General features: G+C 35.6%; 1 protein-coding gene across 3 annotated transcripts in view; it reads left to right on the plus strand.

Moving 5' to 3' along the window:
* LOC127874397 (TBC domain-containing protein kinase-like protein) overlaps window positions 1-21,263 on the plus strand; it is a 39,251-nt gene extending 17,988 nt beyond the window's left edge. For all 3 annotated transcript variants that reach the window (XM_052418702.1, XM_052418703.1, XM_052418701.1), the window contains exons 12-27: window positions 3,510-3,648; window positions 3,933-4,032; window positions 5,841-5,890; window positions 6,468-6,570; window positions 8,899-9,033; window positions 9,261-9,323; window positions 11,125-11,302; window positions 14,355-14,438; window positions 14,883-14,968; window positions 16,151-16,187; window positions 16,968-17,129; window positions 17,337-17,503; window positions 17,864-18,039; window positions 19,451-19,610; window positions 20,491-20,569; window positions 20,601-21,263. In XM_052418702.1, the coding sequence (XP_052274662.1) occupies window positions 3,510-3,648; window positions 3,933-4,032; window positions 5,841-5,890; window positions 6,468-6,570; window positions 8,899-9,033; window positions 9,261-9,323; window positions 11,125-11,302; window positions 14,355-14,438; window positions 14,883-14,968; window positions 16,151-16,187; window positions 16,968-17,129; window positions 17,337-17,503; window positions 17,864-18,039; window positions 19,451-19,610; window positions 20,491-20,569; window positions 20,601-20,632 (1,751 nt within the window). In that variant the 3' untranslated portion in view covers window positions 20,633-21,263. The remainder of the gene's footprint in view (window positions 1-3,509; window positions 3,649-3,932; window positions 4,033-5,840; window positions 5,891-6,467; window positions 6,571-8,898; window positions 9,034-9,260; window positions 9,324-11,124; window positions 11,303-14,354; window positions 14,439-14,882; window positions 14,969-16,150; window positions 16,188-16,967; window positions 17,130-17,336; window positions 17,504-17,863; window positions 18,040-19,450; window positions 19,611-20,490; window positions 20,570-20,600) is intronic.
* The last annotated feature ends 686 nt before the right edge of the window (window positions 21,264-21,949 follow it).

Consider the following 21,949-nt stretch of genomic DNA (forward strand, 5'->3'; position numbering starts at 1 on the left):
TAAACGAGTTCAGAAATTTTCTTAGTAAGCAAGCCTTTGGCGAGCTTACTAACAAATTTCCTGGACGAGTTTAATAAAATATGGTATGATATGACAACGAGTGTCAGATCTTTTTTTATAACATTCTTTTAAATGAGCAAATTAAATAATTTTTTACGCAAACATAATGATAAATCCCGAATATTGTTTATCTTTCGTGACGTCATTTGACGTTGCAACGTCATTTCAGCAATATAACAAAATGCGATTGGTTAATTTAACGAAAACTAAGCCAATGAAAACGCTTAAAAAGTGTATTACACATGTGTAAGATAAAACATATTCGTAATGGTTATATTACATGGGAAACAGGGTATGGTATGTTAATGATTAACGGAGATAATATGAGTCTATCGGTGAATCACTATGAAGATACTCTGTCAGATAGATCAATATGCTTTTCAATAGCCTTTCACCGGCACACGTATCGCATGACGACCAGGATACTTAATTCTTTCTCCTTGGCGACAAGGCGACAATTCTTTTGGTCTCCTGATTTACCGATTTACCTGTTGAGGTCACTCGTAGCGCGGAAGCTTACACGGGAACAGCGAATCTACAACTGCCAAATCTTCTGAGGCAGAAGAAGCTTTAAACATACCTTCGGCATACTAGCCAAGCGTTGTCAGGCGCTTTTGGGAACCATGCACCAATCACCTGAGATCACGAGGCTGATTGTAGTACTTCTCCCCAAGCCCCCCCTCCCTCAAAAAAAAAAGAACAACAACAACAAAACAACAACAACAACAAACCAACCAAATATAAAACAAAACCAAAACAACAACAAAACATCATCAACAATAAAACAAACAACATGATGAAAATGCGCTTCTCGACACCACAGACGCAAAAATTAACAATGAATAAGCGGACCATAACTTTGTTCATGGTTGATGACGCAATTATGTGAATATAACTTACGTCGGACACGTAAGAGGTGCACTGCAGCAAATAAACAGCACGAATATCTGAAGTTGTACTTCAACACGTTGTCAGGACAATATGATGTAAATATGAGCGCGCATATATGCTAGTCAGTTCGATTATACATTTAAATTATGAAAAATGGAGTGAAGTTGCAATGGTAAATAGTTTTGTTTTGCATGACTATATATTAACATATTGACCAAACTCCTAAACTTTAAACAGCAACCTACTTGTGTGTAAATTAAGTCAACTTAAACTTGAAGATTAAGAGTACACCAGAATGAGAAAAAACATGACGTCCGTTTTCGCTAGTCTAAGCATACACACGTACACCCTGCTATTTGCGTCATCTTACGACACTACGAAGATTAATGTCCGAAAAAGTGTTTCATACTTTCCAATACCGAGTTAAGTTGATCATCGCTAACTGTTCAAAACAAACATACTCCTATAATAAGTTGAATGAAAACTTAGGACTAAAGATGATGATCCGGAAACAATACGTTCTTAAAACAACATATGCTAACGATCGAGGATGCACTGCTTTTCTATGCATATGATATACTGGTGATATAATAGATCCAGCTCTCTAACATATAGAAATTTTCAATATAGAGTAGATTTAAAATGGATCTAACAGGTTAAACTATACTGCAAATTGCAAAAAACATTGACAAGTGGGTTACGCGAGTTGTGTATCGTGTTATTTCTTAACATTTGACCCAGCATATGTAAAAATATTACAAGATATATACATTTTTAGAAAGGAAATTCATTTCTGCGATGAATAATACCGAGTTCATCGAAATCGCTGCACAAGTTATGGCTGTTCTAAGCGATGCGCCCTGTTTTCGTTTTTAACCAGGTTTTCCGAAGGAAAAAACTGGTTATTAGATTGGCGAATGCGGGCGGGCTGGCTGGCTGGCGGGCTGGCTGGCTGGCGGGCTGGCGGAATAAGCTTGTCCGGGCCATAACTATGTCGTTCATTGTCAGATTTTAAAATCATTTGGCACATTTGTTCACCATCATTGGACGGTGTGTCGCGCGAAATAATTACGTCGATATCTCCAAGGTCAAGGTCACACTTTGAGTTCAAAGGTCAAAAATGGCCATAAATGAGCTTGTCCGAGCCATAACTATGTCGTTCATCGTCAGATTTTAAAATCATTTGGCACATTTGTTCACCATCATTGGACGGTGTGTCGCGCGAAATAATTACGTCGATATCTCCAAGGTCAAGGTCACACTTTGAGTTCAAAGGTCAAAAATGGCCATAAATGAGCTTGTCCTGGCCATAACTATGTCATTCATTGTGAGATTTTAAAATCATTTGGCACATTTGTTCACCATCATTGGACGGTGTGTCCCACGAAAGAATCACGTCAATATCTCCAATGTCAAGGTCGCCACGACTAAAAATAGATTAAAAAAAAAATACTTACAAAGGGGGTTAATTTTTTTTGGTCATTTCAAAAGTTCAGTTTGAGTTTTCTCCCTTTATCAGATTTTTTTTCACAATGAAAACCTGGTTTTGTGACAATTTTGTCCCTTGTTTTTTTTCTTCTGAGAAGTTGATATTTCGTTACAATTTGATATTTTTTCATTCAAAATGATGTTTTTTTCTAACTATTATTATAGCCACACGCTAACCACCTGTGCTCGATCCTTTGCTACTAGCAAAGTGTTAACAAGATCTGCAAGCAATTTATATAAACTATTCAGGGAAAGGTGGAAATCTGTTGTTGTTTTTTGCAACATAAGAACATTTAATGACAATAACATTGCCTGGTCAGAAATCAGTTTAAATAAGAGGAACTGATATATCACTGGTCGGTTGCTGCTTAACACAGTGGTCTCTTGTAGTTTGTGGGCGGGTTCGTTTCATGCACGGTAAATGTATACAAGCACGCACTCGATCCCGCACACGTGTTTGTCTATCCGTATGTTACAGTCTTAAGTTTGTATGTGACTCTGTTTATTTATTAATGGATGAATGCTATGTAACATTATAATTGAAGGGGAAGACTATTTGTATGCAACATTGTTGTTGTAGAATCTTTGTCTTTGATATATTAGGTGAAATTTTAGAAAATTGTGTGACTCGTATTATATGAAGTGGTGGGTTATACGTATATTGCATTATTGCATTCGTGCTGTACTGGGTGTCTATTGTTATGTAGAATTGAAGATACATTAAAATATATATATATATATATATATCTAACAATGTAGACATCTTTCTGCCATGACGTATTTGAATTTTCCTATGCAGAAAAAGTGTTAAGGTATTGGACTATTTGTATTTGCCAATCTAGATAAAGTTTTGGACCGTTGTAGAACAAGTGTTGTAGTTTCTTATTGCATGTCGTCGATGAAGTCTTTGTCTTTCAACTTTTAGATTAAGTGATGGACTACTGGGTATTTGTATTTTGCGTTGAAATTGAGTGTTAGACTAAGTTAATTCCACGTTGTTGGCTAAGTGTTATACTTTTTTATTTCACGTTGCAGGTTGAGTGATGGACTATTTGTATTTCACGTTGTAGATGAAGTTGTGGACTACCTTTCGGAGCGCAGCATGGAGGAGGTCTACTATCTGTGGAAGCTGGCAGGCGGGGATCTGGGGGCCGTCCTCAAGAAAGTGGGCATGATCAAGGCTAAACCGTCCGTCACCATCCTGCCCATGTAAGATAATGCAAGAGATGTTCATACCATCTAGTAATAAAACACCATTGAACATATTTATGTTAATAAAGCGTTTCTTAATAACATTCCATATTGTATTGTTTATAAATTAACACATTCCTATTTTTTTTTTTGCTAATGGCATCACACAATGGTGTCATTTTAAGTTGCTATTTCGTTCCGGACTGTTTCATTCAGACGTAAACAATGAATGAAAATTCCCGATTTACGAAAAACGATAAAAAATATCTAAAGATACTACCTACTTGATGCTACCATTTCAGCCTGACCCTGGATAGCGGTGACGTCCTCGGGGAGGGTCGTGACCAGGCGGAGCTCTGGGACACCAGGGTGGTGCTGCTGTCCCTCGACCAGCTCAGACAGGTTAACTGAATTTGCCAATAGCCTTAACGTTTCTCTCCTAAACTATAGGAGATGCGAATAAAAAATAAAACATGCAATTTTATATTGCGTGTCAATATATTACTCCTGTCATTAGGTACTACGACAATATTTTATTTTTCCATTATAAAGTTCAAACGCTAGAAGTTTTATTATTTTGTTTCCCATCTTCACTTGCTTAATTTAATTGAACTCGTTTTTCGTTGATACAATTGTTCAGTCCATGAGGTACGGATTTACTGAAGCTTAAATAAAAAAGTTTACATTTTCCACAGCTCATGGTCATTTTCTGTGTCATTTTATTAAACATCAAACGGCAAATATAAATACGTTTCTAACATAGAGTTGTGACGTTGTCACGTTTTAGGCCGTCTGTATATTTACCCATGATACTGTGTACAGACGTTTGTATATTTAACTTTCGGCTTTAATGTGGTTTTCAACATTTTTATGTCCCCCACTATAGTAGTGGGGAACATATTGTTTTTGCCCTGTCTGTTGGTCTGTTGGTTGGTCTGTTGGTCTGTTGGTTGGTTGGTTGGTTTGCGCCAACTTTAACATTTTGCAATAACTTTTGCTATATTGAATATAGCAACTTGATATTTGGCATGCATGTGTATCTCATGGAGCTGCACATTTTGAGTGGTGAAAGGTCAAGGTCAAGGTCATCCTTCAAGGTCAGAGGTCAAATATATGTGGCCAAAATCGCTCATTTTATGAATACTTTTGCAATATTGAAGATAGCAACTTGATATTTGGCATGCATGTGTATCTCATGCAGCTGCACATTTTGAGTGGTGAAAGGTCAAGGTCATCCTTCAAGGTCAGAGGTCAAATATATGTGGCCCAAATCGCTTATTTTATGAATACTTTTGCAATATTGAAGATAGCAACTTGATATATGGCATGCATGTGTAACTTATGGAGCTGCACATTTTGAGTGGTGAAAGGTCAAGGTCATCCTTCAAGGTCAGAGGTTAAATATATGTGGCCCAAATCGCTTATTTTATGAATACTTTTGCAATATTGAAGATAGCAACTTGATATTTGGCATGCATGTGTATCTCATGGAGCTGCACATTTTGAGTGGTGAAAGGTCAAGGTCATCCTTCTAGGGTCAAGGCCATCCTTCTAGGGTCAAGGTCATCCTTCAAGGTCAAACGTCATATAGGGGGACATTGTGTTTCACAAACACATCTTGTTTATTATTAGCACTAGTTGATAACGTGCTATAATGACGACACACGTCTCTTTAAGGAAAAAGAGATTTGATAATTTTAATTACAGACCGTTTTCTAAGGAGATATCTAAGGTTTTAATTATTATATGTAACTATACGTGGCTTGATTGCAACAGACGCATTGCATCAGGTGTGCACACTTGATGATGGCGCCCAATTTGTTTAATTTGTGTTATCATAAATTAAAGGCTTCTGGCAGACTGTGAAATTAATTGCCAGGGATTTTAGAATGAAAACAGTTTATAGTTTGTTTAGGCCAAAGATAGCAACTGTCTTCTAAATTTTGTATACTTTTTTTTCTCATTTATAACTAAAACATTAATGTTGTTAAACTTGTTATTTCGAAATTTGAATTGCAGTAATAATCATTTTTGCTGTTTATTGAAAATTAGAACCTATAAAATGTATTATAAATCTTGAGATTTTTTTCTGCTTTAATATATTAATTTGGTTATTAAGCGCAACTTGTATAAGTAAAAACTAACAACGTTAAACTAAATATATTTGTTTGCGTATAACAGTAACTTTGTAATCTTTGGATGAATTTCAGAGGTTGTCAGACATGGATGGAAAAGCGTACTATCCTCTTCTTGAAAATGAGTAAGATTGTTTTTATATGCATTTTACACCAGGTTTGTAATTGACATTTAATTGTCGTTGGAATACATAATTCGCGGGTGAAGTTACTGACGCTGGTTCAACCAATAAATCAGTCTCTAAACACACACTTTGGATTTAACACACTAAACATAATGCGTGAGAAAAAAAACTTTCCGCAAGAGGGTGTCAGCTTTACGCCTCATGCGACATACAGAAACTGTTATTTACGTTACCACATTTCTACCATAAATATGGTTACAAAAATCTGTTTGTGTTATATATTTAATGCGTTTGCATATATCAGCATTCTCTTACGTACGCGGTAAGAGTAGACCGATGAAGTTGGACGTTAAAAATTATATATAAATTGTACCAATACCATACTGTTATTGTCAAATATAATTAAATCACTAGATTATAAAATATACAAATGTTCTTTTTTCATTACACTTTTGACATATTATTTTCAAATCAAATAAGTTGATATGCATGTTACCTGTTTTCAGTAGGAAAGTATTTTGTTCGGATTTAGGGAGTTTTCCACCATAAGAATCTACTTAATTTGTTGATGTTTTAGAAATAGCTCTCGTGACGCCATTCCTACATCGCTTAGCAACGCCGACCTTGCAAATACTGCCAATCTTCCGCTTGTGATCAAAGAGAAAGACATAGAACACCAGGTTTGTTACTGGTGTTACTGGTGTGATATACGGTAGGCCTTTAAACCCCCAAATGCCTTTCATTGACCATTTCAAGGCTATCCCAATTTAAGTATTGTTTTGATGTAAATGTACTGTTCCAAGCATTGTCCAGTTTTAGATGAGCAAAATGTCCCTTTCATGAAAGTAAAGAGAAGGGTGTTAACAATAATGCCTCTCCATATAATGTTATTGGAGTTTCATTATTCTTATTTTTATTAATTCCATTTTTATTCTGATGTATTTATTGTATATTTGGGTGCCGTACTAAAAGCTGGGTTCCCACTGCCGATCAGATCAACTCGATCAAGCCCGACCAAGCGATCGGGTACCGGTCTGGTTCGGTCGGCATGAGTGGTCGGGGGCGGTCGGGTAGGTCGGCATTGGTCGGGCTTCCTACCCGATATTTTTATGTCATGTCAAAAATATCGAATAGCGGTCGAGAAGGACATGGATCGAGAAGCGCTCGGGAAGTGGTCGTGTATTAGTCGAGTAGAAGATCGAAGTGATCGTGAAGCAATCATTTGGGCGATCGGATTGACATCTTTTACACGATCTGTACCCGATCCACTCGACCTCTACCCGAGTTATTTAAGTTCGCAACACGATCCACTCGACCTCTATTCGATTTGATGTACAACAGATTTACTAGACTGCTACCCGACGGCTACTCGACCGTACACGATCACTTCCCGATTTCTATTCGACCATACACGAGCTCTGTACCCGACCCGCTCGACCTCTACCCGAGTTATTTTAGATCGCTTTGTACCACTGTAGTACGACCATTTCGATCTGGTCGTGTGAATATCTGGTGGCGATCGGGCTTAGGTCCACTTGGTCGAGCTGAGATCGTATAGGGCTTGCGTATAGGTCGAGATGATCGAGCGGAAATCGGAAGGATGATTGAGTGGACGTCGTGAATGAGTCGTGTGGGGGTCGTGTGTTATCGACAAGAGGTCGAGAAGAAGTCGTGTATACCCTTTTTAGTCGTGCTTGGTCGGGTTTGGTCGGGAAATTTCGGTGATCGGGATGATCGAGTTGATCGGATCTGCAGTAGGAACCCACCTAAAACAAAATACATAATACGTGAAAATTCTATTGCACTAGCAAGATCGTTTAACATACTCTGTGGTCCTTTATGTATGGCTAAGTCACTAATTGCCAAACAGTGAGATACGAACCGAGTGCACAAACCTCAGTAAAACTGGTGTAACAGGCGGTGTCCTCAGTTTTATTAATGTTTGCGCGTTTGTAAAGACTATTAATATTCTAATGTTCTCATTTTCAATGATCCAATAAATGAAAGTGGTGTTTGAAACAAATATGTCGTAAAATAAACGTAACTATATTTTTAAACCGACATTTTGATTCTGATTATCCAACTTTAATTGCCAATTTATATGTTTTGTAATTGAAAGGTACCGATACTCAATCCATATTTTACTGAAGTTAAAAAAACTTGATTGGAAAAATATCAGTTATCTTCTTGCCCTTAACTGGAATGCCTCCATTTGGTTTTGTGCCTTTAATACCATCACGCATTGCTCAGATGATCGTCGAATTTGCCAAATGTAGAATTTGTAAAATGAAATAATTTTGTTTGAAATTTAGTTTGTATTTTACGATATAGTTTCTTCATCTTTCGTTTAATAGCTTAAAGTAAAAACCTGGAGACATTTGTTGATCAATTCTGTTGATCTTTTTGTTGAGGCCAAAACGAGCAGACTGTTATGTCATATTTGTTAGGTAAAATCTTGACCTCAAAAGTAGTATCAAGTGGTCTTTTTAACCAGGTTTTCCGAAGGAAAAAGCTGGTTATTAGATTAGCGAATGTCGGCGGGCGGGCGGGTTAGCGGGCAGGCGTGCGGAACAAGCTTGTCCGGGCCGTAACTTTGTCGTTCATTGTGAGATTTTATAATCAGTTGGCACTTTTGTTCACCATCATTAGACGGTGTGTCGCGCGAAAGAATTACGTCGATATCTCCAAGGTCAAGGTCACAGTTTGAGTTCAAAGGTAAAAAATGGCCATAAACGAGCTTGCCCGGGCCATAACTATGTCATTCATTGTGAGATTTTAAAATCATTTGGCACATTTGTTCACTATCACTGGACGGTGTGTCGTACAAAAGAATTATGTCAATATCTCCAAGGTCAAGGTCGCCACGACTAAAATATATTTATTTTAAAACAAAGGGGGTTAATTATAAACAATCAGTTCAGTTTGAGTTGTCTCCCTTTATCAGACTTTTTTTCAAATTGAAAACCTGGTTTTGTGACAATTTTGTCCCTTGTTTATCATTATCTCAGTTTCACCGAGTGATTCTGTACGAGCGTCTAATCAAGGGGTACCCATACAAACGTAACGACATCCTACGGGAGGCCAGGGTGGACATACCTCCGCTGTTCAGACACCTCGTGTGGGCGGCCATTCTAGATGTCAAGGTAGCTATAAACTTAAACATTGTATCAATCCTTAAAGTTTTAATATCTTAACGCTTTCTTTAATATGATTGTGTTCAAATTATTTTGTTGCATGCAATGTGTACACATGACTTCATGATAATTATGATCGTTTAAAAATCTTGTTGCTTAAACGACGAAGATATTCTCATTTATTTGATTATTTCTTTGTAAACGAACATATTTTCATTTATTTGAACGTATTTCAGGGAGATATACAAGCAGAATATGAAAGTATTGATAAGGAAACACCAACGGGTACTGATCGTCAGGTACATGTGGTTTTTAACGAGATCATTTGGTAGACGTTACCATCCTTGGGCATTTAGGTCTTTAATTTGGTAATGTTACCTATATACTTGACATCTCTAATTATCTGAAAACAACATCGCGTATTTTTATTGGCAATATGAAAACGGTAGGTCTATTATTAAAATGTACAACTTAAGTTAACACGTTAACTTTAAATATACTAGTTAATAACGCGTGCTCATCCATATTTGATGTTTGTTGTGCGTCGGTATTTTATTTTAATCAATGTGTTTCCATACTGTTGAGTCAGAGAAAAATCAAAGTACTGACAGTACTGCTGTGACGATGCTTTTGAAGAGGATTGATATAAAAGCATCTATTTAAGTTTATCTACATCACCACAATTGTGTATGTGGGTACAAAAATATTGGGTAGGAAAAAAATGGGTACGAAAATTTTGGGTACACAAATTATGCCAAAAAAAATTAAGTACGTACAAAGATTTAGTTACGAAAAAATTTGGGTAGGAAAAAAAATGGGTACGAAAAAAAATTTGGGTACGAGCAAAAATTTGGGTATGAAAAAAATATTGGGTACGAAAAAAAATGGGTACGAAAAATGTAGGGTACGAAAAAAAATTGGGGGTACGGGGAAGTAGTACCCGTGAAGAACTTGATCCTTTCAGCGAAACTGGGAGGCGGGTTACATTCTCGATCAAATATAACAAGAAATATCTTTTAAAAGGTATTCGACGTGTATTTTCTGTACCACTTATCTTAAAAAAACTGTCTGTTACAGTAAAACGTTTGTGGGTTATAAAATTACGTTTCAGCATATAAATTCAAAACTTGACATGCTCTTTAATTACACCATGCTCTTTAATTTCACATGTATATCATACCAAACTTTATATTTCGTTGTTTCCTTTCCTAAGTTAATGATGCTATGTGTACGGACGAGATTTCACAATCCCATGTGTATGTACTTTTTCTCTTTTGATTATCGTTCTTTTTCTCTAATTCAATAAGCTTAGGCATGTTTGTTCGTTAAGTACGGCAATAATTTCATGACGATTCCCGATCGAAAGTGGGTATGAGCACATAGTCGTTAGAGCACTTGAATACGTGAGTTCGCCCATGAACACATGATAAGGTTAACTAAATCTCCGCGATATGACCTAATATGTGTTTAAAACAGCAAACAATATCCAACAAACGAATGAATTGTCAAACATAGTATGTGCACTGATGTGGCTCTTTAATTTATGTTTGAAAAGTTTATAAAATATGCAAAAATGAGAAAGCACGCAGAAGAGCGAGTATCACAGATATGATAAGGCTATTATGCTGTTTATATACCATAGTCGCTACAATGTTTACAAATTGCAGGTTCGAAATAATTCGTTTTCTATACACTCATGATCGCGTTGAAAGTTAATTAAACACGTTTTAATTCGCAATTTATTTACTGAATCACGACAAATGTCAAATACAATACAGAAAATGCATGGTTGTTTCATTGATCTATAAACATATAATGGATTGAATATAACTGATTTAAAATTAACGTTTTCAAACTATTATTAAATCTTTTCCCAGAATATGCTGTCCTATTTATAGCTGAGCTTCCTATACCTTTATCAATGATAATCAGCGAGGTAAGCCGATTAGAACAATCGAGCTATCTCAATCGGACTGGCTCGGTCTTTTACATAGGTTCCTATTGTGAAGAATTTTTTATGATATGATAACTTAGACGATGCTTCGGAGCATCGTCAAAAATCGTGCTGAAAATACTAAAGTTTGTGCACGTATTTCCTAGATCGCAGTGGACATTCCGCGCTGTCACCAGTACCATGAACTGCTTGCGTCCCCAACTGCGCACGCTAAATTCAAGCGAGTCCTTAAGGCATGGGTGGTCAGTCATCCGCAGTATGTGTACTGGCAGGGGCTCGACTCCCTTTGCGCTCCGTTCCTCGCACTGCATTTCAACGACGAAGGTTTGTCGGAACTCATTACTGTTTTAATGAAGTTATTATTCAACACACTCCCCACAAATATATCAATGTCTAATAATCGCCATATAGCAAGTTGAAGCTTAATATATGTGTGATTTATTTTGATTTAAAAAAAAATATATATTAGTACCATGCGTTGGTAAAAATAGAAGTCTTTTGAAAAATTGATATGATTTATTAATTTTTTCGGCGCTTTGAAGTATTGCTGAACTGTTGCATTTGCTTAAATAATAACTGCCTTTCAAGAACCGGTTTTTTTATGCTCCCACAATTTTTTTTTTGGGAGGGAGCATATAGTCGCCGCTTCGTCTGTCCGTGCGTGTGTCCGTGTTTCCGTCCGTCCGTGCACAATTTTTGTCCGGGCTATTTCTCAGCAACTAATGACCGGAATTCAATGAAACTTTATGGGAAGCTTCACTACCAAGAGGAGATGTGCATATTATCAGCGGGTTCTGGTCGGATGATTTTTCACAGAGTTATGGCCCTTTAAAATTTTCCATTAACTGTACATATAGTGCAATTCTTGTCCGGGCTATTTCTCAGCAACTAATGACCGGAATTAAATGAAGCTTTATGGGAAGCTTCACTACAAAGAGGAGATGTGCATATTATCAGCCGGTTCTCGTCGGATGATTTTTCACAGAGTTATGGCCCTTTGCAATTTTCCATTAACTGTACATATAGTGCAATTCTTGTCCGGGCTATTTCTCAGCAACTAATGACCGGAATTCAATGAAACTTTATGGGAAGCTTCACTACCAAGAGGAGATGTGAATATTATCAGCCGGTTCTCGTCGGATGATTTTTCACAGAGTTATGGCCCTTTGAAATTTTTTATTGTACATATAGTGCAATTCTTGTCCGAGCTATTTCTCAGCAACTTATTACGGGAATTCAATGAAACTTTATGGGAAGCTTCACTACCAACAGGAGATGTGCATATTATCAGCCGGTTATGGTCGGATGATTTTTCACAGAGTTATGGTCCTTTGAAATTTTCTATAAACTGTACATATAGTGCAATTCTTGTCTGGGCTATTTCTCCCCAACTACTGACTGGAATTCAATGAAGCTTTATGGGAAGCTTAACTACATTAAGGAGATGCGCATGTTATTTGTGGGTTTTGGTTAGATGATTTATTAAGGGAGTTATGGCCCTTTGAAATTTTTAAGTTGCTAAACCATCCATCGTATTATGTTGGTCCAAAGTTATGGCCCTCAAGACGTTTCCTTTTATCTGAATATATAGTGCAATATTGTGACAAAAAAACTTTGGGGAGCATCACCTGTCTCCGACGGTTTCTTGTTTCACTAAATTATTTCACGGTGATAATCAGAAAGCAAACACATTTTCTCTCTGTTAAATACTTTAAATTATTCTTTTCATGTAAGTTACCTTTACACGTGTTTTACCCGAACCACTTTATTTTTTTATGAGAAGTAACTTCGGTAAGAAATTAAGATCCCGGCGCCTTATTAGGTTTCAATAGATTTTTGCTTTGATTTAAACCGTAATCTTTTCGGACTGCTACTTGCAGTACGGATTCACTTTAATATTATTTATGACAATTATCTTTTGAGACGTGTTGAGGACCCGGACATGTTAAAGTCACGGTCATACCAAATGGAAACGCATAAACTGTTTCGTAAAAGAGGAAGAGCTGAACACGTGGAATAATGCTTCTTACAAGTGAACAATTTTGAAGAGGTACTGTCGAAGATTTATGATGGAAGAGTATTCTGAAATGGGTTACTAACATATTAAAAAATGTCAACGTAATGGATTTTGGAAAGGTGGCCTAGAAAACATACTGGCGGAAAATTTAACGCTCAACACAGACACGGATATAAAAGTAATCGGAATTTTAAAACAACGCTTGTACCAAGAGAATTAGCTTCCATATCTTGTGGGTCTAATAAATACCCTCTAGACATTGTCTGGTGGTCACCTCAGCCTATGACGGCTTCGGAAACTAAAATCAATGATAATCACTTCTATATGGCATTCGATATGTAAGTTTGTATTTTCAAATTCAATATGGAGTGTTATTAAGCATTTGTGAGTTGTAACTGTATTTTTAATAAATATTTACTGATATTTATATTAACTTCTTTCAGATGATTTGTTCTGATAATCAGTGACATGACAGGCATCAAACTGCTTTTAGTAAATATTTGAAAACAGTTGTATTAGTCTCAGCCTTGTGAAACAATTAATAGGAATAAATTATCCGAGATATTTCAATAATTGATCATTTAGAATAAAATACAATTGCAGTTATTATGGAGACTAACTGCTAGGAATTTAAAGCAAGCATGCTTGTTATGTACGCGTAGTATTGGGAGCCAAATGTTTAAAATCTTGTATGATTTTATTCAGCGCTTTTTATTTTTTCATTTATTGGTATTCCTTTGTCTTACATATATGCGCTGAAAGTTTCATATTCCGGCGTACATTTGTAATAAATTGCCAACATAAAAAATGACTGTATTTGTATTTTTACGACGTTCTAACTATAGACTAATTTAAATCCCAGCTGCGTGCGAAGATTTATTTTAAGAAATACACTATTGCCGACCTAAGCGCTGTACACATTATAAAACAAATCACAGAATTGAAACACGTTTGTCTTAAATCTTAATTTTATTTGTCACCTAACCTTTATAAATCAAGGTTAAACTCATAGCGCCTCAATATTATCAAAATATTAACAAGAATATTTCAATAAAAAAGAGAATACAACCATCGTAGTTTCCGTAACACGTGTTCTTGGTACTCTTACAAGAAACAGATATAACGTATGGTCTAAATCTCTTTTATATATGGCACTCTGCTTAGAGCTTACGCCATGTGTACAACATTGACACACCGGCTATATTCAATATCTCGTTGTATGCGAGATTCTTAGAAGATTTAGAAATACACAATGAAAACAGATTAATGCATATTGCTATTCTGTCTTGACAAAAGTGCGATTGTGATGCTATGCAATTTTCAATTCACATACAATTTATTGGTATTTTTTATTTGCAGCTCTAGCATATTCCTGTATAAAGGCGTTTATCCCCAAATATTTGTACAACTTCTTCTTAAAAGACAATTCACCTGTCATCCAAGGTAAGTATATAAATTTGGTTGGTTGAGAATAAACTTCTCTGCTTTACTCTACATTCATGTGCTAAAATTTAAGGACATGACATCAGTTATACATTTATTTTGCAGTTATCATGGTTATACATTCATATAAATAGTCATCAAAGAAAGATAAACTCACATTATCATAGCTACAAGTAACCTGTTTAATTAAGTAATGATATATAAATCAGACATATGTATATTTATTTTAGCCATAAACAGAATGTTCCGTTATTTTTGAGTTGTTATATAATACAATTGCTAGCACATATCATCACAAATGCTTTCTAAATGATACGCTAAAACATTAATTAATAAAACATTCATTAGATACTCTATGTGTATGCATTTCAATTAATTTCATTATCTTAGTTGATGGCCATTGATGATAAAAGCATTCATATATTGTTATTTTTACCCTTTCAGAATACCTGGCCGTGTTTAGTCATTTGATAGCATTCCATGATCCTGAGCTGTCCAATCATATGGAAGGGATTGGATTCATACCAGATGTATGTAGACCGTTACGAATATGCAAACTATTTGCTTTCCAAAATATGAAAAGGGAATATTTGCATTTTCCTATACGATGTGTTCTTGTTTAACAACTTAATGATCATCCGTGGTAACTGATCTGTTTAACTTGTGGTCAATTATATATAATAAAGTAAAATGGTCGAAGGCATTTAATTCAAATACATATCGCTATTTGATTAACTGTAGTATTTTGTTTGGACTTGATAAACTGAACCGTATGTTTTTACGCGAGGCAATTTATTTGGTATTTGGCTTGTTATATCATGCCTATGGGGTCAAATGACCTCGCTCTGGTGGTAATTTGTTTCCCTTATTAAGTGTATAGAAGAAGTTCAAAAATAATCCCCAAGTCTACAAATGTGCCTGTTTGGGAGCCTAGATATTTGATCGTTTACATTATGTATTTGTTCTGTTCAAAATTTGTTCAAATAAGGGATCAGAACTGTCCACGCACCAGGGGTCTCATTGTGTTTATTGACATGTATAGTGTATATTGATATTTATACTGTATCAATGACCTCCTTAAAAATCACACGACCAAGAGGTTTGGTATTTGGTATTTAACATAATAAAATGGTCTGAAGAAGCTTCTACGTGATGATTGTGATGCTTGAGTTAATGATAATGATGATAACAATACTAATTATGGTTATAATAGGACAAAATTTATACACTTAACGAAACATATACCTAATCATTTATCTATTTATATTATAATGGATCTAATATGATTAAAATTTTTATATTGTAATAAAATTCTCCTTTTTTCCAGTGAACGATAAGGTTTCATTGGCTACCGTGCACTGGTGTATTTGTATATAAAAAAATTAATAATTATCAATCTTCGGCGAAAACCCAAGCAGTGTTGGGGTAAATTTGACCTACTTTGGTTCAAAATTAAAATATTTCCGCCTGAAAGGTCACAGGGGCAGGTCAGCACATAAGGTAGTCGTGAAGACGCAGCGATGACCTGTAAATAAACTCTGACATTCACACTGAAGAAGCTTCTTCCTTCGACTAGGTTTGTTCATTATTGTACATTGTGAAAACTTAAAAAATCAACCCTTCTCCAACCTAATATATCTCTAGTGTACTATTACTATGTGAACTAAAGGAAGAGATCAACGGCACACATAGGCCTCTTGTTTTATTTTCAGTTGTACGCTATACCATGGTTCCTGACTATGTTTGCACGTAAGTAAACTGGTTTTTTGTTGAATGCTTTAAACAATCATTCACATAAACAACGTTTCGTTTTGACTTTCAAGGACGGCAAAATGAAGTCACCTACACAGATGTTTCAAATTATGACATGGGTTGAAACTGGCAACACCCAATCGGACACGTGATTTATATAGACTTATAGAGCAAATTATGTTTAAAAATCGACACTTAAAATGATTAGATTCAGAGGTTAAGTACCTGGCATGTAAATTCGTATGGTGATTCTAAACCACGTTTGTTCATAATGCCGCTTATGGCAAAATTGAATACGAGCTGGGGTAACACGTTTTCCTAATGTGTATAAAGTTAACATTTTAAAAATATTTTCCCATCAACAAAACTCGAAGGTTTGCTATGTTTCATGTTACATCTAATAGTGGTTCTTCACTTAGGTAGTTGAGGTCGTTATCCTGGGGGGGGGGGGGGGGTCAACATAGGCCCCGCTCTGAAGTTAATTCGTTTTCCTTAAATTTATCCAACAGTGAATAATTAAATAATCGTTTCTTCTAAAACTTGAAGACCCATAGCGTTTTTATGTGGTATGTGACAACTTTTTTTTACTCTTAACCAGTAAGTCACAGAGGTTTATATGAAAGTTCATATTTACTTATTTCACAATAGACTTTTCGTTCTCGTTTTTCTCCCATATACCACTGTATGAAAATAGTATTTCCCATCACACTTGAACGATTTTCTGGCTTTCATAGTTGTATAAAACTAAATTGTTCCATGTTTACCTTTGATTTACAGATGTTTTCCCCTTACACAAAGTCTACCATCTGTGGGATACTCTGTTGCTGGGGAACTCCTCGTTTCCGCTCTGTGTTGGAGTTGCCATTCTGCAACAATTTCATGACCGTCTGCTGTCATTTGGTTTTAACGAGTGTATATTGTTGTTTTCCGATATGCCAGGTATGTTTTATGCTTGAATTGTTTTAAATAAAGATCTGTATAGTTATTATTTTTAAATATTCCTTAGTGACATGGGTAAAATGATCCAAATGTTCTGCATTTGGTGTCATACATTTGTTATAACTATTGCTTTTTATTTGTTTGTTTTTTTCAACAGGTACGACTCAGTGTTTTAACGAACACATTCTTGACTGGCATACATTTCAGAGATCGACATTCAGCAGTGTGTTAAAGACTCCATTCAGATTTTCTGCAGGACACCCAAGAGCGCAACTTATCGCCAACATGCCCGCCCTGTTGCGAAAAAAGCCGATGAAACGCCGAATGCGTCTTATTACTCACGTGACTACAACGACCAGGCTTCAAATGAGTTGGTAAACATGTTTTTATGTTCAAAACTAAGTTTGTAACATTGAAAAGGGGCATGCTCAAAGATTAATCGGTTTTCATTGACATGTATGAATGGGTTGCCCAAAGGTTAAAAAAAACGTATTGTTCTATGACAGAGGTTTTTAAGTTAAAACATTTAGCCTAAAGAGTTTTATAAAGAAATGCTACAGGCCATTGAGCCCCCATTCCTAGTAGATAATAGTTGACCGAGCGAAACTAATATATTTACTCATGCGAATGAAAGTGTTAGTGTTATGTCCTCGTGTCCATTAAAAAAACAATTGAGTGATGTAGAATGATGTTTTGTCAAATAATCCTTTTGAAAGTCATCTAATGTTCTTCAGTCGATGGAACCATTGTCGTTGGATGAATTGAAGTCGGAGAAAGGTCCACGAATATCCGCTGAGGACTTGCTGGAACTGGGTGACTACCTTGGTAACGGCGCTCAACGAAGCCCCACGAAGACCACAACCAACGTGAAGCCAATGCTGCTGGTCATAGATGTGAGGAGTCCGGACGAGTATCCTTTCAGTAATGTTATAGCACGAGCCTCACATTTGTAGGCAATACATTATACTTTTCAGAAATAAAGATTTGTTTGCAGGTGATTGCTTTATTGGTCGACATAAACATGTAAGTGCCATGCTAAAAATACATTGTTATTAATCGTACACAGCGTTATAGAACCTATTCAAACATTTACAATCGTTACAAGAATTGATGTAAAAGCAAGGTACATACTTTTCAATTAAACGAACGAATGACTCTTTAGATAATTGAATTGTTTTTTTTACTATGGACGTTAAAAAAAAAGAGATAAAATGTTAAAAAGCGCTCTTTTTATCAATGTGCCAAATATGAAGTTTGTTGTTCATTTGAAACTTATTCTTGATGTTCGAAAACATGTCAAACTCATTGTCATAAATCTTAATGGCTGTGATTTATGATATGTGTTAACTGAAACGTATCAAATGTAATTCGCGGTATTTTATTTATTGCACCTTGGTTGATGTGCTACTTTGATAAAAAGGTTACAACTATATTACTTGTGTTTAAATATGATGTGAAGCTTTTTAAATTTTGTGAAACCTTTCAAATGTGCAGATAGCATTCGTCAGATAACGTTAATTGTGTACGTTATTAAAATGCTGAATCCTTAAAGTGTATGGCTACAGAAGACTTAATACCGTTATTTCTAAAAATTCAAGCTCACAAGCGAGTAAGGGTATACATATTGAAGTAACAGCTTTTGAGATCAAACAAACTTAACATGTTATGTGGCTGGAAATGAGATTTTGACCCGTTTGGCGCTGATGTCGTTTCCGAGAAAAATGACTTTAACTTGTGACTACCGTTTTGCGTACTTTGTAAACCTACTTCATGCGATAAAACAATAGTTTCATTTTGAAGAATAACCTTATATGGTTTAAATTAACCTTAACTTCTTTAACATTGATACAGTAGGGTACAGTTCGACATTTTTTATTTTCGGATAAATTTCTTGGTTTTTAAAGGTGAGTTTTTCTTACATTTTGAGTTGTTTTGATTCAACATATTGCAAATTTGTTTGTAAAATAAATCTATTCGGCGTTTATGACATGAAATACAAAAAATGACATAACTTCGTCATTGTTAGGAATGGGATGCTAAAATTTCAGATTTTGTTTTGTCAGATGTATCACTGTGATAATATATGCTTATCTGAAAACGTCATTTTTTGACCAGATGGGTCAAAATCTCGTTCCCAGTCACAAATACTATTTAACGGGACAACAAACCCATCTGAATGTATGCAACCGCTCACGTATTCATCATGTTTTTTTTTCGATCTGTATAACTTAATAAAGTTAACTTTATCGAACTGATTCATTAACAATATATTTATGGAAAATGGAATTCACTATAAGAAATTTCCTAAACTGAGAATTAAGATTTCGACGAGGTACGATGCCCGGAAGTATCAACATTCCCTTCCAGTCCGCATTCTCACCGGAAGGTGACCTTGTACCATGTTCAGCTGTGGCGACACTTAAACAGAACAGAGGTCAAGTGAAGGTCGTGGTGGGAAGTAGGGGCAGAAATGCTTCTAATGTAAGTCATTCTAAGAGTTTCTGACCGTTTGATGTCTTATCCTACATATTGTCAGTTAAGTGTACAGAAGAGGCAATGCAATTAGCAATTCAAACTTGGCTGTGCCATTTTTACGAGAGATTCCGGCCTAAACATATTTTAGTTGCAATATGCACCTCCAAAACTGCATGTTATTATCCTCCAAAAATAAAATGTGAAAGGGTGTAAGTAAGTCATCATGTTAGCTGGTGTTTGGTTGCATTTCCCGTGTTTCTGTTTGGTAGTGGAATTATGTATTGCTTTTGTACAATTTAAATCTAACTTCGTACGCTTTATAGTATAAGAGAAAACTATTGCGTGAAATTGTTATTGATTATTTTCAAAGTGACCCAAAGTTTGTTGATGGAATATTATTTTGAATTTTGTTTGATTAACATTAAACTTCTCAGGCGTCATATTGAATAGAACTGTGTGACATATCTTTGCTTTTACGAACCTTTATTCACTTTCTTAATACGATGAGAAAAAATGTGAGACTCTTTTGTCTCTGTAAATTACAAAATGGCTGACCGTCTTTGGTACAATTTGTTCATAGATCAGATTCAAGATAACCGACTGACAACATTCTTGGAAATAAGATTGTACTTCTGAAACTACTGCGTCATTAGGACATATCACGAGCACAAATTAACATTGCAACTATCAAGGTCGAGGTCATATTTTTACATCGAATGACAAACTTAAGCACTTAAACCTGCTTCAAAAAGGTATACATGTGGTAGCATGAATACATTCAGAATAGGTCTAGTCTTTACTAAAAACAAGGTGAACTTCGACTTAAAGTGATATCTCGTTTGCAAAATTGTGTGCTAAAATGATCTTATTTACGGTTCTTTTTCAGTTTGCCAACGAGTTGGTACGCCTTGGATATACACGTGTGTGTACGCTGCATAAAGGCATCGATGTGCTTCGACAAACTGGCATTCACCGTGCCACCGGCTGATTTGTGAGGCATTCTCACCGTGCCACCGGCTGATTTGTGAGCAGTAAAATACATATCATCAGCACTTAAATTGGCTTTGCTTAGTCAGTTCCAATTTACTTAATCAGTTCATATGTGTGAAACATAAACAATTTGGAGTGGTTATACGGTTGCAGGGTTCGATCCCCATGGACTCTGTTTCGTATACTTCAACATACATGTTTTCTGAATCAGACATAATCAGCCGCAAGAAAAAAACGCGTTTTTTTAATATAAACAATAATTGTGTTATCTCTAACTTCGGTAACTGGAATTCAATTGTTTTTAATAGTTTATTATGGTATTAGTATAGTAATTCCGGTTCCTTTGACTTGGGTATATCTATAAATGTTCACCACTAAAGTTTGGCAAAGCGTTTAAATAGATCACAACTAATAGACGATTGGGATTCATTTTTGCGTTATAATTCGTGTATGGCGTTACATTTATGACCGCGAATATGAATATAAGATGAAAATAAGGTTGTTCAAGCATAAGTAGGACTTTACCTATTTCAAGTGCATGTATATAAAGTATTTTATATGTATATGAACGTCTGATACTATGTTTATGTATATGTCTTTGACTTGAATTATTCACGTCGTGTATTGTATTACCAAGTCATGTGCAATAAAACTGTTTCAAGTTTTTTATTGAACGTATTTACATTTAAGTCATACGTAGTTATGCTGATAAAATACTCATTATGACTTCAGTAGCTACACTTGTTGTCCCCTACCGGTTTCACCGGAGGGGACTTATGGTTTGCGCTCTGTGCGTCTGTCTGTGAGTCTGTGAGTCTGTCACTTTTCTGGATCCTGCGATAACTTTAAAAGTTCTTCATATTTTTCATGAAACTTTAAACATGGATAGATGGCAATATGGACATTATGCACGTCATTTCATTTTGTTCCTATGTCAAAATTTCTGGTTGTTATGACAACAACAACAACAAAATTCTGACAATGGTGGAATTTCTGACAATGGTGGAGCCGGTAGGGGACATATATTGCTTGGCAAAAGTCTTGTTTTAATTAAAACAATCATGTTACAGAATGGTATTTTGCATTAAATAGTGTCGTGTTGGGGAAACATGCTAACATCATTTATAATGTGTGATGGGCGTTTCTGTCATGCTCCAATCATAACTGAACCTCTTTTTCATATCATAAATGTGTCCATTTTTAAATTTACGTAATTGATATATCCTCATCGGTCAAAATAAGCTTTTACTTTATATAGATGACTCGAGGAATCTAGTTTCAGGTAATATCAAAGACGTTATGTACTAAGTGAGTCGGTGACTATTTGATGAAAATGATTTCCTGTATTTGGAAAC

This window comes from Dreissena polymorpha, chromosome 3 (genome assembly GCF_020536995.1).
Source record: "Dreissena polymorpha isolate Duluth1 chromosome 3, UMN_Dpol_1.0, whole genome shotgun sequence".
NCBI classification, from domain to species: Eukaryota; Metazoa; Mollusca; class Bivalvia; order Myida; family Dreissenidae; genus Dreissena; species Dreissena polymorpha.